Source organism: Protopterus annectens, chromosome 7.part0, assembly GCF_019279795.1.
Source record: "Protopterus annectens isolate FY-2018-M chromosome 7.part0, PAN1.0, whole genome shotgun sequence".
Classification (NCBI taxonomy): Eukaryota; Metazoa; Chordata; order Ceratodontiformes; family Protopteridae; genus Protopterus; species Protopterus annectens.
Genome location: NC_056739.1, coordinates 1,387,198,259 through 1,387,214,991, shown reverse-complemented (window position 1 = coordinate 1,387,214,991; position 16,733 = coordinate 1,387,198,259). Strand labels below are relative to the sequence as shown.

General features: G+C 38.2%; 1 protein-coding gene across 1 annotated transcript in view; it reads left to right on the top strand.

Moving 5' to 3' along the window:
- FOXP1 (forkhead box P1) overlaps window positions 1-16,733 on the top strand; it is a 5,351,121-nt gene that overhangs the window by 4,930,703 nt on the left and 403,685 nt on the right. Inside the window, exon 10 of the mRNA XM_044077980.1 lies at window positions 6,510-6,596. Within this exon, the coding sequence (XP_043933915.1) occupies window positions 6,510-6,596 (87 nt within the window). The remainder of the gene's footprint in view (window positions 1-6,509; window positions 6,597-16,733) is intronic.

Genomic DNA, 16,733 nt, shown 5'->3' with positions numbered 1-16,733 from the left:
TTCCCAGGATATGAATAGATTGGAAACATATGAAAGGGTGTGGCGTAAATGGGGCATCTATTTTATGGAAAGCAGGATGACCGGGGGAGGTTGTGGTTGAACTGCTTAGCAGCCTTCTGTAAGTGTTTGCATGGAAAATAGTTGTAAAAAGGAGGTACAAATTGGATAATGAGAAGAGCTGGAGAGACGGGCTGAGTGGGATGGCTAGACTGTTGGTGAGATTTTATACTGGATCCATAATTGTGCATTCAGTTTGAAAAGAAAAACTGGTTCTAGGCTTGAATTAAGAGGCAACAGTAAACACTTATATTGCATGCTGTAAACAAAGTGTTGTGTTGTAAAACAGGTTTCAATCAAAGTAATGAAACTTCTTTAGATTTGCATGGCTACATTCACCAATATATAATGCAAACTGAACATTAATAGTTTTCAGTGTTTTATCACAGACATTCAACATGTACATCTTATTAATGTGTTTGATAATTAAAGCAGATAAACAAAAATGGGCCTTTCAGTAGAGTAAGTTACACACTGCAACTTTGGAATGCTTTTCAGGGTAGGATTTTGCAATGACAAGGGCATTGCTTATAAAGTAGACCTTCTAGATTGCACACTCAAAGTCTGACAAAGCTGCAATCCACTATTTACAGATCGCATGCAGAGATGAAACACAGGTTATAGAAGTGTATGCCTGAAGAAAGGATACAGCCTGCTTTGGGAGAGGGGATATACAGAGAAGGAACAAGAAAGGCCACGTGAGAGGTTGAACTATGGGGAAATGACTGCGTACAATATTTCCCAGCTGATTTTTATTTTCATATGATGTGACTAAGTGAGAGAAAAGCATGTAGACACCATAAACCAAATGGATATTATATCAGTAGACATGACGCTGTTATTAAAGTGATTTGCCACCATATTTTTCTTACCTTTGTATTACGGCTAGTACCAGAAAGTATTTTGATGTACTTGGGTTAATTTTTGTAATCTCTATTGTCTGTTAAAAAAAATTGAAAATTTATATTTTCCCTACACACAAATCACTGTGTCTAATTAGTGACCTTTACTCCCAGTGACATAAGTATAGGGCTAGTATGTGGCTGCACGAATAGACTTTAGTGGATGCGCCATCGTACAATTGCAGAAATGCATGCCTTAGATTCTATGAGTGCATCCCATGGTATCCCTAAGGTGACGTTATCAAAGAATACAGTATATGTATTTGGGCTGTACTTTTAATCAACTGTGGATAATTTTTTTATTAAAATATTGGCCAAAAATATAAGGACTCTTAGGAGGAGGAAGATGCATTGTAGCACTAAACATATGCTGCTGGTATGCAGCTTTGAACAGAAGTGTACTGTTTCAGCTAGCCCCCTGGGCTGATATTATGAATTAACATCCCACTACCTCAGCTACTCAAGTGAAGAGCATAACCCCCCCCCCCAAAAAAAAACAGGTTGCTACAGTTTAGATCACACACGGAGTGCTGCAGCATTCATGTAAACCTGGTATATCATTGCCATTAAATAGATATCAGGATTGGCAGATCGCTCCCACCCAACACTCTGTCCCCAGGGCAGTTGCCCCTCTCACCCCATCCAAGCTATGCTACTGTATGTAAATGTTGTCAAAACACCTTAAAGAAACACATATCATACACACTTTCACAGAGACAGAGATCACCCAGGGTTCCCTGATTTCAAATGTATCAGAACAGGTTTCTTTAAAATTGATGTCTTTATTGCGTATTATCAGCATAGTTTACAGAATGTCTGGAAGTAATTTACTGAAGAAAAGTATATATATCAGAGAAAGAAGAATAAGGGAAAAAACGGGAACTTTGAAAGAAAAAGCTTTGCAGACCCACTTAGAGGTGAAGAAAAGTAGTCCCAAGGCTTCCATTCTCTCAGATGTTATTAGCCAAGCACAGCCTTTAGCCACTTGACTGATTTGATTAGAAAATGTGTTTAGCCTCTGTGCTGTTAAGAGTTATGTGGCAATGTACTTATGAAATGATTTGAAACCTTTTAAAACTATACAAGCACTTTCTGATGCTGACTGTATCAGAGAAGAAAAGGACAATTGATTGATTGTAGCTGTCATAACACAAGATCTTTGAATGTGTTTTATTCAGGAAGTAAGTACCCTCTCCATCTTGGAACTGACTCCATTAAAAGCTGTAATCACCTTTTCTGTTTTTACACTTTTTTCTGTAACTTCTTTTGTCAAGTATTTTATTCCCACCTGCTCACTTGTTGTAAACTGGCATCACTTCCAGTATCAAGTAGTTGTTTATTCTTTTTTCTAGGTACTGTTTCCACCAAACATCTTTGAGACTTCCTCTTTGTGGATATTTTATTGGTAAGGACAAGAGCAGGCCACAGAGAAACATTCATGCAGGCAGCCATGGCAGTGTGTTTTGTGCCCTTCCTGGCTGGCATCATCTCAGCAATGAGGGTGTATGAGTTTGGCCCTATAACCCACCCTTTGTGGTTGATGTGCACCTGCATCACAGCAGGGACATCCTGTGCCTTACCCCTATGTGTGTGTGCTTATACACACGTACACCCATGAGGGCAACAGTCACCAGCTTGAGATCATCAAGCCAATATCCACTAATCCTGTGGCCACTGATAATGTGCAAGTCTGTATTTGTACAAGAGTAGGTTGATCTGACCAGGGTCACCATCTCCCTCCCTTCAGGATGCCTGCTTATTCCTATCCTACCATGTCTGGCTGCCTGCCACCTGTGAAGCCATTCAAACTTGGCTTGTTTATGTTATATGGTCTTTATCCCTCTGCATCACAGAGCCTGGCCAAGTAATTACCTTTGCAACTACTGTAAATCCTGATGCTGTAGAAAGGCCGATGGTGGCCAAGTATCACTTTTATTGCCAGTGGTGTACAGCAGTGTGGGTCATGTCTGCTTGACTCTGTACTACATTAGGCACACATACTGTCAGCCTTCTGTAGGTAGCTTGTCCAGAATGAAGTAATCCTATATCATTCCTTTGAGATGGGAGGATAGGCTTGTATTGGTCCTCAGTACCCAGGCCCACCTCTCAAACCAGGATTATTAATAGTCTGCTTGAGGATTAGTCTCTGTCATAAGAACTGCTCTTCATTTTGCCACTGGGGGGTGCATTCTGGTGGCTGTATGTTTTATTTACAGTACTTCATAGCTGTGATGATCTTGTAAACTTTATTGCTATGATGCGTCCTCTATGTAGCTGTCATGTTTAGGCCTTACTTTGAAAATGTACTGCACGAAGATTAAGATCAAAGTCTGAATGTGAATAAGCAGATCACTGGTATTATTTTTGTTTGATTGTGGTATTCAGATGATATGACAATAACCTTATGTTTTGATTAGGCATGCTGCACAAAACGGTTAAGATTTCTGAAACATTTGGGAAGTAGTGTAATTAATCCACTGCCTTTTTGTGGACAGTCACTTTGAGGCAGAGTACATGTATGAAGAGTGTGACCTGCATTTCAGAGCAAAACTGTCCACCATAGCTCTAAGCCTGTTATGTCCAGAATTGGGGGACACTTTCTAAATGCTGTGTCCAGTAACTTGGAAAATTTACAGTATAAGATTTGAATTAACACTTTTTTGTAAAGTAAAAGAAGTCTTACTGTAGTGATCATAATTATTTATTGAGTGCAGTTCACTACCTTTTCTCAAAAATTCTCTCATTTTAGAGCAAAATTCTGAACTACAATCGGGGAGAGTTGAGAAGTGTGCTTTCTGCCTTTAGCTCATCCAGTTTGAAAATAAGTGTTCCCAAATCAAAAGTATCAGAATACATATTCAGAGTATCACTAAATGTACCTGGCTGTTAAACATCTTAATACTAGGGCTGTCAACGTTTCAAATGCCAAAAGTGGGACATTTTTACGGAAACATGAGATTTTGCAGGACAAACCGTACACATAACCAATGCAAAGGGCTGCACCTCACTTTTTTTTCCAAAAATACAAGCTCTTTCTTATCAAGTTTGAGTTGTTTATGTTGTTTCTTATAATGTTTAGGTGTTTCAGATAGAAAATGCTTGTTTATGCAACAAACAGGAAACTCGGGAAATAATCTTTTGTCCTAAAAACTCAGAGCATTTGCCATTTTCATATTTTTTACAGAACATAACTACCAAAATAGGGAGTGTCCTGCGAAAAGAGGGATAGGTGATAACAATATTTAATACTGACCGTTGATGCTGTAGAATGTAAATGTGCTTCAGCTGAGAGACAACGGTGGCAGTTTTTCTCATGCTGATTCATATTTTTCCCTATCCAACCTGAGAAAATTACTTCAAAAGCCATGCAATGTAATATTTTATTTTGTAGTGCAATCAATTGTTTTAGGGCTTGCTTGTAATGTGAATGTACAGACAGTAATAATATCCTGTATGTCTGTTTTTGTTTACAGCCACCTTTAGAGTGATGCAGTGTTAATAAAAAATATTAAAAGTGGTGCAGCGGTTAGCGTTGTCGCCTCACAGCAGGAGGTTCTCCCGTTAGATTCTCTGCTGGAGCGCCTTCTGTGTGGAGTCTGCATGTCCTCCCCACGGTAGAGTGACGTCTAAATATGTGGCGGTAGGTGCGTGTGTAAATGGGTGTGCCTTCTATGAAAGCTGGGTGTCAGGCTGGCAACTCTGCACCGTAAAAATCCACTGCCAATCATTAGCGGACCGGATTTCAGCTGTGGCGACCCCTAACCGGGAAAAGCCGTAAGAGTGCAACAAAAAGTAGGACTCCAGTCTACACCCCTAACCGGGAAAAGCCATAAGAGTGCAACAAAAAGTAGGACTCCAGTCTACACCAAAACAGTTATTTTACAGTTGCCATTTTAAGACAAGTAATATTCATTGCTCTTAACCTTCTATCTACAAAATGTGGACTACTACCTATAATAATGTGGAACAAATGAGAAAGATAGGGAGCACTTACTAAGAGCTTACTAACCACTTCAACTAGGAAGCTGACAGGTTGGTTGAAATGTGTTACTTTTTACTTATAAAAAATGTTCTTTGATGGCATAATGTGATTCCTTATTATTTACCATGGAAATCACTTAAAACATTTTAGCACTGAGTCTGTGACATGCCCTTCCAATCTGGAACTGTTAGGAACATGGACTTTTTATGACCCAAAATGAGGGATGTTCCTTGTAATGAGGTACACTTGACCGGTATGCTAACATTAATCCTGTGTTTAGTATCTGTATGTTTTAGCCAAGAACACAACATTTCAACAAAGGCATTACATAATCTGTGTGTCATGCATTTAAAACATGTAAAGAACATTATTTATGTATAATATAGTGTTTTTAGAGTGGGATTACCGGGTAGATGTTATTAAAGGGCTGTGTATGCGTATGTGTGTTTGTATGTGCACAAGCACTCTTGTGTGCTTTTCTTGTTTAGTGTCTCTTTAAGCCTGCCTCAGCCAGCAAAGAAGTCATGCCTAACGCTGGTCAATAGATGAACAACTGTCTGCATAATTGGTACCTTCAAGTAAAAGAGGAGGTATTTATGGTAATCATTTGCAACTGTATGCAGGATGACACCATTCTTGTCCATTTAACGTGTGTGTGTGGGGGGGTCATCTTGGAGTTAATATCAGCAATTCTTATGATGAAAACAGTGCTTGCTTTAAAAAGCTGTATTTGGATTGCTAGATTTTCTTTGTCATTCTGGAGTGCATGTGTATTATTATTATTATTATTATTATTATTATTATTATATTTTATTTTATTTATGTTTTGTGGAGGCACACACACACTAATTTTCTTGAGATCTAGAAATATTAGGTTTTTATTCCAGGAAAGTACTGTGTTGTTCTAAAATGTGCCAAGGAATATGATTAAAATGCAGCGATGACACATTAGTGCAATGTTGAACTTCCTGTTTACTTTACTGAGAGTAGTTGGAGGCTGACAAAACAGCATTTTCATATATGATTTGCACAGACAGAGGTTCTAGAAATTGCTCATTTTGGGTAGCTGAGTCTTCTCCATTTGTTTACACAGATTGTTGTTTATCAGTACTAATAGTGATATCCAGAAATAAGTTGCCTGTGCACAAAACTTTATGCAAAGTCAATATAAGCTTGAAACCAGATACCTTTGTATTCCGTTTACACCTCTCGATAACAGTAGGCTATGCTGTTTCTGAACATGTGATTTTTTTTTTTACAGGTTGCGCTTCTGTTAGCAAGGGCAGTTCAGCTTTGTTGATTCAAGCAAAGGTCATTCCTTTCCATATTTTAATTAGTGTGTGTAGAAAATGGTATGTTTTTCATCAGTTCATTTTGGAGATTAGTTTTCAAATGATAATGCCAAGAATAGTCAGTGTGTACTGAATTTATTGTTGAGTTGCAAAATAAAGGTCAGACTACTGCAGATAAAGTGTGCTATTTTTCAAATAATACATTGTATATTAAAGCAAAAGGCTCCTTGACTTTGTCACCTTCATTCTGATTTTCTTTTACTCTCTTCCTTCCAGCAACAACTTCAGGAGTTTTACAAAAAACAACAAGAACAGCTGCAGCTTCAGCTCTTGCAACAACATGCTGGAAAACCATCTAAAGAGGTACAGTCAGAAGACCAAGGGTCGAGAAATGCATTTGCTTTGAAAGTCACGTAATGTAGCAGGCTTGCAGCTCATAGCTGAGTTACAGAAACTGTGTTGTGTGTACCACCTTTCATTTGCCATGCTGGGGACCCTGTCCTTTGCTGGCTACGATCTGGTATTCAGCTGCACACTTTGCTATGTCTCCTGCTGTTTAGTACATAAAGCAAAATTAGTATTAGGCACAGGGTAGCTTTATGATCTTTTTAACCTCCTCCTTTTACTGGAAAGAGTCCTATAAAAGGGGAGCAGATTAAAAACTGTCTAAAATGTAAATCTAAAAGGCTAACAGTAATTAAAATGGAAATGGCACGGGGAGGGAAGGCATGTAATTGTGAGATATCACTGTGCGAAATGCTCTCAGCTTTGTTTTGCTGCCTGTTTTTCTAATTCAGTAGGGCTTACTCATCAGTGGCAGTTCAATGCGCGTTAATGACTCTGGGATGCAGGCATCACTCTGGACAAAGAAATGATTATTGTGCGGTCAAAAGAAGTTCAAAGACGAGAAGGGAATTTCAGTTTTTTCCTCAGAGATCCACATTCAAGAGCATATAAATTAAGCCAAATGTTAAAAACCACAGTCTGAGCGCTGACTTCAAAGTCACAGCTCTCTAATTAATGAACTGCAAGCTTCAGTTTGGACAAGTCGTGGTTTGATGCGCCCATAAATCAACATGACAGGTCTGTTTCTCAGTCTGAGACAGTGCTTGTCATTGAGTCACATCAGATGTAAACACAGCAGAAAAAAGAGGGAGTATGAAGGAAGTGCAATTGATCAACAGAATTGGTAAAATCCAACTTTTGAAGCACATTATGCATGATCACAGGAAATGGCTGTAGCCTCAAGAGGCTCTCTCCTTCTGCTGTTGCTTTTTTGAATTGGATTTCTAACAGCCATCAAAAGGGAGAATAAGAATTGCAGAGCTTCTCCCCTGTGGCTGGCAGGCAATAACCCCCTGTTGTTACTTTGTGCTGCTTTCTTTTCAAAGGCGTCAAAATTTAGTTTTTTAAAGATCTTTAACTCTATATTTGAAGCCAAACAATAAAGGGCTGCCACTGTCACTCTTATCAGTTGCTGGGGATTGTATTTTTTTCTTTCTGTTGCCACTTCTTATTAACCTCTTATTTGGTCTATTAGGCATAGTTTTGGATGCAAGCCCGCATGCTGGGAGAACATGGAAGTTCAGATCAGCTCAGATGACAGATAAAGAAATTTGAAGGAGAAAGTTAACAGTATAGTGAATGATGAAAGTCAGGTCTTCAGAATTGCTCTTGTCATGATATAAGAGATTTTTTTTAATGTGCCATAGTAGTCTGAAAAATTCTTCAGTAAAAAGACTTTAGATGATTTGCCTTTGCTGGCAAGTAAGTTTCTCTTGCAAACTTTAGTTTTGATCATAAAGGGTGTTCTCCTACATTCCTAACAGGTGACACTGGCATGTTTTATGAGAGACCAAACCCTTTCTAACCACATGCAGTGACAGGCTGTCACTTAACTGACCACAAGACTAATTTATCCAAGGTTTAGACAAAGTTCATCAGCTTGTAAAACTGGTGCTTTACTTCTGAAATGTTGCAGCGTCCATTGAAGCCAGCAATGCATCATGCATTTTTTGTGCATTTTGTTTTCACTTCCTTCATCCTGCACTTAAACTTTTTTTTGCCTTGTAACTAGAAAGCTATGCTTTAAGATCAGATTTTTTTTTATTATTTATTTAAATTTGAAAAGGTGTAGTGCATAATGTGGAACTTGTAAATGAAGGTCACACTTAAATGGTTTGTGCACATTTGCATTGGCAAACTTGATTTCTGTGTTAAAAGTTACTACAAAATTCAAGTTATTTGTAGTTGTAATGTCATATCTTGATGATATTCAGTATCAAATGGAGATTTCATTCTCTTGCCAATCATTCCCAGTTATGGCAGTTTGGAGTTACAGCAATAACCAGCTGTGATATCCTGAGCTTAGTTATACACTGAGTGGTAACGTATCTACTCGAGAACAAAAAAGAAAAACATGAGATAGAAGCTAATGATGAATGTGTTTAATCCAAAAACATTTAGTAGTGACTTTTACTTAGAAGATGCAGGAACTCGTGATTTTCTGTCAAGTCTGGCAGTAAATCTTTGTAAACATTAATTATTAGAGAAATTCTATTTATACACCCAAGTGTTCATTGTCAGTGCAAGTGCTAAGAATTTTAACGTCTGTTTATAGCAGTATTTCCCCACAACCCAGGAGTCATCAAACATTGATTCAGAAAGGATGGCTTTGGTTTGCTGCTATATTGAAGGATTTTGAAAAATGTTAATCAAGAACTGAACTGACCTGACTTGTCTGAAAATGGATACGGGAAGTATAATGCCCCCTCCACCACTGAATACAAGTTATATTAAACTGCAAGCCTTTAGAGTGCAGCTGCAGCTAGAATTAAAAAAAAATGCAGGGAAAAGACAGCCCTGATATTTTTATTTTATTTTATTTTACATTTGTTAACCGGGGGTGTCTAACTGAGCCGAAAAGGCCCTTTTTCAGCAGAGGCCCGGGGAGAAAAGCTCCACAAAGAAAAATTACAGACACATTTAGTTATTTAGACATAATCAGTATACACACAAATTACAAGAGACATGTTTTTACAGTGGCATGCGGCACAAACAGTTACAGAGGAGAGAACAATCAAAAAAGATATTAATTTTAAAAATAAAGGTAAGTAATAGATTTGTGGTGTACAGCTGAACTTTGGAATGTAGGTAGAATACATACATAGTACACAGGTACAGTACATACATTGTAGATTAGCCAGTGTTTGTGAGTAAGATTGAAAAACTATTATCAAGTGCTCTAGATTTAGTATGTATATGTTATCCGCTTTCACTAGCCTGGGGAGCAATCATGGCACTGCCAACTTTGCTTGAGATGTTGCCTGATGAGGTCTTTAAAGGAGGCTTTGGATGATGTGTTTTGAATGCTAGTAGGGACAGAGTTCCATTTTTAGCCACCAAACTATTATATAGTGCATCTCCAAAGCTATTGTAGCTGTTGGTGACTTCTAGTAGTAGTTTGCTTGATGATCTAAGTGGCCTTTTGGCTGAGTGATGTTGTACTAGGTTTTTGGAGGCCTGAGGAGTTCACATCAGTAGTCACTTGAAAAGTGTGTGTGTGTGTGTGTGTGTGTGTGTGTGTGTGTGTGTGTGTGTGTGTGTGTGTGTGTGTGTGTGTGTGTGTGTGTGTGTATGGGTTTAAGAAAGGTCTGAAGAGACTAGGCCTGGCAAAGAAGTACTTACAAGTGGAGAGCTAATGGGCTAACATCTCCAGACAGAAGAGCCACTACAGGTGATAGTTCTTACATATTGTCTGCCTAGCCATGGTAAATGTATTACTGAGTTTATCTGAGACATCACAGACCTCCAAAGCACCTTCTCAAAAATAATTCAGTTTTAAGGATTTTTCACAAATTCAAGCATAATTCAAATGGTTACTATATGAAAAAAAATCCCAAATTGGGCACTTAACCTTTCTTTGGAAGTTGCCTGTAATGGGCCATTTGACAGAAATACTAACAACTGATCATATAAGATATTATTTATCAAGAATAAAAGGATTATAGGTAGTCAGAACCACTGTTTTTTCCTTCATGCTGGGCAAGGAAGATGGGCAGTGCATGTTGGAATTTAGGCCTAAGTGGCTGGCTTGTTGCATTATCTTCTCTTTTGAGAACAATGGAAAAATCCTAGAGGTCCCTCCAAGAGACTATTCTTCTAAAGCAGCAAGTATCATAATAGATTTCTTTAGAAATGTTTCAACCATTATTACAGGTGAGGCTGCCACCTGGATGTGATGCATACCTTTCCCAAACAATACACAGGGTAGGTTTTGTGCTTGCAGTTTTACAAGGTGTGCTTTAAAACCACCAACCACCCTGCTGTTAGGGTAGCTAACTGTGTTAGTATTTTACCTATGAAAATAGAATCTTGCTACAGCACTGATCCTAATGATAAACTAGTACAGTTGTGTGAGTATACAAACCATAATGGTGGTGTCAGTAGAAGGATCAGTGCTGTAATATAACTACAAGTGGCCATCTGTCTGTTATCCGGTATATTCTGGAGGCAGATGAAGAAAGGGAATCAGAATCCTTTCTTAGTAAGAAAGAGGGCCCTTTTCAAGTGACTATTGATGTGAACTCCTCAGGTCCTGAAGGACATTTCCGTCTGAGAAATGGCAGGATTACTTGTCATTAATCTTAACATACATTACAATGTTCCTACTGGAAATTAACTGAACATATAACACACTTCCCCTCCTTATAGTAGTAGTAGGATGCGTTGAAGTCATCAGTTAAGGGAGGAGTACATTTTCACTCTGAGAACATGTGAAAGCTCAGGAAGTGTGATGGCTATTGTGGCTAATTCCCACTTATAAGGAATCATAGTGCATAGTATTCTTCTCGAAAAGCTGCTGCTGTGGTAAGTGTACTTGTACAACTGTACTTTCCATGGTCATTCTGGAGAGTCATCTGCTGCTTTTTAATCAGATGTGTAACATCCATGTACTCTGCTGTATCATTGCAGTTTCCATCAAGAAACATTTGTTTACTTGTTCACTGTATACTGATATTACTGAAGTCCTTGAGACAGCTAGTAAGCCTTCTCTGAGGCTTGTCTGTCTGTGATGTAGAGTGGGTTTACAGTTTGAAATGTTATTAAACCATTATCACGTTTGGTTCAAGTTCAGCTCCTTTCTGGGTGGACTTGCCTTTTTCATTTCTTAAGGAGTGCCCTTGCGTTTCTTCTTTCCTTGGAACACTTTCTGGCAGAGATTGCCAGCACTTCATTTATTCATACTTTTTAGTTTGCCTTCCTGTCTCTATTTAGTTTTGAATTTTGGTGTGGAATATTACCTTGTATCCTGCCATGTGTTTCACAACTTGTGAATTATGCTGCCCATTTCTGGCAAAGTGCAAATTTCATTTTGGAGAATTTCCAGTCTTTAGACATGAAACATGGAAGTCATGATTTTATTTGTAAAAGCAAGAAGTATTATACAGTTAACTTTTGGGATTAGAAACAATAAGGGATTAATGTTGAACCAGCCTGTACACATTCTATTTTTGATCTCAGTGAACTTTGGTTGATGGGAATAATTACTGTGTGGTGCACATAGACATAACATGTTAAAAGCATCTTTGCTTTAGCTTAGCAAATGCTGGGAAGTGAATGAAGTTGTACATTTTCTCTTTGCTCAGTAAGATCAGACAGCCATGTTTTTAAGTATTATGTGTCCAGTTCATTAATGCACTGCATTTGCTATTCAGAAAAAAGTAAATGTTTGCCACAGCAGGTAAAGGGTCCTCACTTGAAGGGTGCATGGCTAGTTTTGCAGCTTGCTTCAGTGGAGTTGCTGCAACCAGTAAAAATAATAGCTAGAATTTCCATCCATTTCAGCCTTAACTTGATTTTGCTTTAGATCTCTTCTGGTATTTGATTAAGATAAGCTACAATGCCACCTTTCATGAAGTTAGAGGTGTACTTCTGTTATTACTAGAGGTGATGGCTCTGTTTGGGAGTCATTACACTTTTTTCAGTTGCTGCTTACAAACACCCATCCCCTTGTAAAATCAGATCACCTAATTAAAACTTAATTTTATAGTAAATAATCATATTGTTCTTATGTATCATGGCTGTTTTTTTGTTCATTATCTTTCTTGGTTAACTTCTGAAGTACTCTGAAGTATTTTGTGTTATTTTTGAAGAGGGCCAAAGGCTGATAGTATTTTCTGACATAAGTTTCCATCTGCACCATGTATTCCTAGCTCATATTTTTTCGTTCGTAGTCTTTTGCTTTCTAGTTTTAATGGCTGTGTGGCAGAGTTGGTAAATAAAGTTTCTTTTATAGGTTGAGACCCCTTTTCATTTCCTCTTGACCTCTGTTGCTGTATTTTATTTTCTAGGAAAAGAACTGTGTTGGGAATCAGCTACCAGAACCTTTATATCACTTATGAAATTGACAGTGATGACATCAGTGACAGATGTTAGAACAAATCTGTACCGCTGGAAAGACATCTAGCGTATACGAATGTCTAATGGCAGTGCTTTTTTTGCCTGACCTGCTGATCTTGCCGTGAAGATCTGTTGTAGTTCCTTGTGTAACTGTTGTTTCTTGCACCAGCTGAGAGCACAAAGCGCCCTCTGGATTGCACATCCTGTGCTTCAGCTTAAAGAACAAAGCTGAAGAAATACCAGAATTTAAAGCTGGTGAATACTACTATTATCTGCTAGTAGTATCTGTTTCATAACAGGCTATCATTTGGAAAATGAAATGAAGTGATGCAGGTAGTGTCATCAGTGTAACAAGACTTAAGTTCATGTTCTTTGTTGTACTCTGTTAAAGCCCCTTTAAAAGCAAAAGTGAATGATTGGAAACAATAGTGAAACCTTGTTTCCTGCTACAGAGCTGCCTGAGATGAAAGGACAACTGTTACCTGTCATAGCCTGCCTGTTAGGTATGATTAGAGCCTTCATAGAAATATTGCAAGACCTGCACAGTACCTTGTTTAAGCCAGCAGTGTATCTGGTCACCAAGTATATATTTAAAAAAAAGAAAAGTATAATTAAGACATAATTTGTTTTCCTTCATGTTTTAGGCAAGAAATGATTGTTGGTGTTGCCATCTTTTCTGATGCCACAACTGGGACCTTTTTTTTTTATTTACAGAAATTTAAGGTGCTGCAGGACAAGACCTACCTGCAGTTAGTACAGCGGGCTTGGTTTCACTTGGTTGCCAAGGTAAAATGTCATTGTAGAATTTTAGTTTTTCCTGTTGTTTCATATCATAGCAAAATGTTTCTAGTACAAGTAAACTGCAGCAGTTTAAGGAAAGTTGAAGTTGTTTTATTTTCATAAAATTGCAGGACATTTTTTTCCTTGGGTGGGAAGACAGTCTACCCACATCAGTGCAAACAGTCAATGTCCTTCCTCACCAAGAGCATGTTTTTTTGTACTCACAAGTGAGACCACCCACTAGGCAATGGCTTGATGAGTAGTAAACCCACCCCCATGATGATCACTGCAGTGCTTACCCTCCTGTGAGGAGTTGTGGTGTGTGCATCCTGCCATACCCCCAGGATGGGCATGCTGCCAGTGCCAGCAAGCACCTGAGTAGCTAACTGAACTTTGGTTACCAGTGTGTCAAAGTCAGGGCTTTATCTCTTTATGCCATGACATTGGCTGTCTTTGTAAAAATGTTTATCCTTTTCCCCCCAAGTCAGATGTTATTAAGCGTCAGTGTAGCGAAGATTTCAGTAGCAGGTTTTGCTTTCAGAATGTTAAATGTCATTCTTCTATAAAGACATTCTTAATAGCATTGTCCCTAAGCCTCCCATCATTCCATATTTCTTACTGGCCTTCGTGAAATATGTCACATGGTACAGTACTGGGGACTTGGAAGTCATCCACCAATAGGCAGAAGACATCAGGAACAAGACCCTTGTCTTCAGTAATATTCTCAGGTCATGACCGAAAAGATTCTTTACACCAGTTCATACTTGGTTCACAAGTAAATAAAATGCAGTAGATGCCGCAGTATGCTGACGTGACTTATCAGGATCATTTTTTTTTTTTGACGTCACGGACCCTGCAGTGCATCAGAGTAGCAGTCATCAGGTATGACTTCACAGTGAAATGCCCCATCTCTCTTATCTTGAACATTTTAAGATTTAAAATTTCAACAAATGGCTTGCTTGATGTAAACTATACTAGGTAATGGCAGATTCTTAGGTTAACCATTGTCCCTAAAGTATTTACAGTTAGTTTCCGTATGCAAGTATTTGGAAAAGGCCTTTTTGAACTCAAGTGAGTGATTTCAGTAGCTGTTTTATAAACAGGTTTGCATAATGTGATAGTTTTCTCCTGGGTACTTCATGAGGAGTAAACTTGGTCTTATATGGGAAGTTTTTTCCTCCAAAGGTATGCAATAGCCATTGTTTAAAATGTTGTGTATAACAGCACCAAGGAGATAGGTTGCCCTTTTTTGTGACTGGAAGCTTTTTTAAATTCTGAAGGAGGCTTCAGTGTTTTAGGGTTTTTGACAAAAATGATTCAAGCTAAAGATCACTAGAACTTTTCACCCATTGTTTTTAGAATCTGACATTGTAAGAGTGGAGTAGTTTCTGGTACAGACTCTTCCCATTTAGAAACGAATACCCTGACTATTGCTGAGTCATATAACTTAATCTACTGAGTAAGCATATACAAAAACTTTAATCAGACTCAAGTACTCCATATGGGTGACTTCTGATATATGGGGAATAAATCAGCTTGTCAGGTTCTCCTTGTGTCTTCATAAATCTGCCGTGGCTTGTACACCACCTTTTTCCCTACTGCAAATGTTAGCTTGTTGTTTTTGGAGTTGGTAAGCAAGCTGCTTGTTGAGACCCCTTAGGTACCCTTCCTTAACTTCAGCTAAACTCAAGGTCCTTATTTTAATATTTTAACTGGAGCTGTGTTCACCTTAGATCTACTATTTTATTTATTTAATTTTTATTTTACATTTGTTAATTGGGAAAGTCCGACTGGATATAGGTCCATTTTCAGCGGAGGTCCAAATATACATAACAAGTGTAAATACAGTGAAATTATTACAATGAATTATCACAAAATTGAAATTTGTTTAACAATATATACACACAAGTACATGTTTTTCTCACATGCACACAGGAAAGGTTGGAAGTTAATAGCTGAGGAAGAAACAGAGATTTAATTTGAAAAAAGGGAAACACATACATTAAGGTGGTTAACATACATGGTATCATGTTAACTTTAAATCTTTCCAATAGGTGAGAGATATACAAAATCCTAAACAGCTAGAGAATCATGGGTTTTATTCTTGTAATGAGGTTCTCATTTATAGATTATGTTTGAGTGGGCGTTAGGGATTGTACAGGGACAAAGCTAATGCCTTTTTAGGTATTTCTTAAGGGATATTTTGAATTGGGACAAGGAAGAATCAGTAGTGAGTACAGCAGGAAGTAGGTTCCAGTTTTTACCAGCAGAGTTGGAGAATAGTGATTCACCAGCTGAATTGTTGGTTTTAACAGTTTGTACTAGCATTTTGTTGTAAGAGCGAAGGGCCTTTAGGTTACTGTAGGGGGTGACAATATTTTTCAGTATGGGTGTAGTGTCTGGTTGGTAGAGAATTTTGTGAACAACTATTAGTTGGTTATATTGCAGTTGGTAGGGTAATTCTAGCCAGTCTAACGATTGAAGGTTAAGACAGCGATGGGTTCTATAAGCTGATCCTGTGGCAAATCTGGCAATATTATTGTAGCAGCTAGTAAATTTATTGAGGTTTGATTTGCTTAGGTTTATGAAGATGGGTGAGGCATAAAGAAGGGTTGATAGCAGATGTGTACAGGCAATAACAGTTCTAGCAGATGGGGTTAGGAATTGTTTAATCCTGTATAAAGAGCCTAGTTTTTAATTAACTGTTTTAATAGTTTTGTCTATGTAAGCATCAAACTTAAGGTTGTTGTTGATGATTACTCCCATTAGTTTTAGTACTAGGTTCTGGGGAAATTATGGTGCCATTGTTAGATGTTGTGGTGAGAGGTGGTGAGGGAACCTTACGAGTGGGCGAGAACAGTAATAGTTTGATTTTATTTGGGTTTAATAGTAGACAGCGACCAGTGAGCCAGCTCTCTACTTTGTTGAAAGTGATTTGGGATAAAGATTGTAAATCTGTGGGGGGAGGTGGCAGAGCAGGCTAGGGTGAAGTTGTCTGTATACTGAATACAAGTTGCATCTGGGATGACTTTATGCAGGTCATTAATGAATGTGGAGAATAGGAGGGGACGTAATATAGATCCCTATGGGGACTCCAAGGGTGACTGGTAAAAGGGATGATAGGTTATCCTTCCACAGTACAGCTTATTGTCTGTCACTTAGATAAGAATGAAACCAACTAATTGCTAGATTTTCTATGGAGAGTTATTTTAGTGTGTCTAAGAGTAGCTGATGGTTTACCATATCAAATGCCTTGGATAGGTCTAGGAAGAGGGGTGAGGAGAGCTTGTTGTCTTTACGGTTTTGATTTATTGTGCA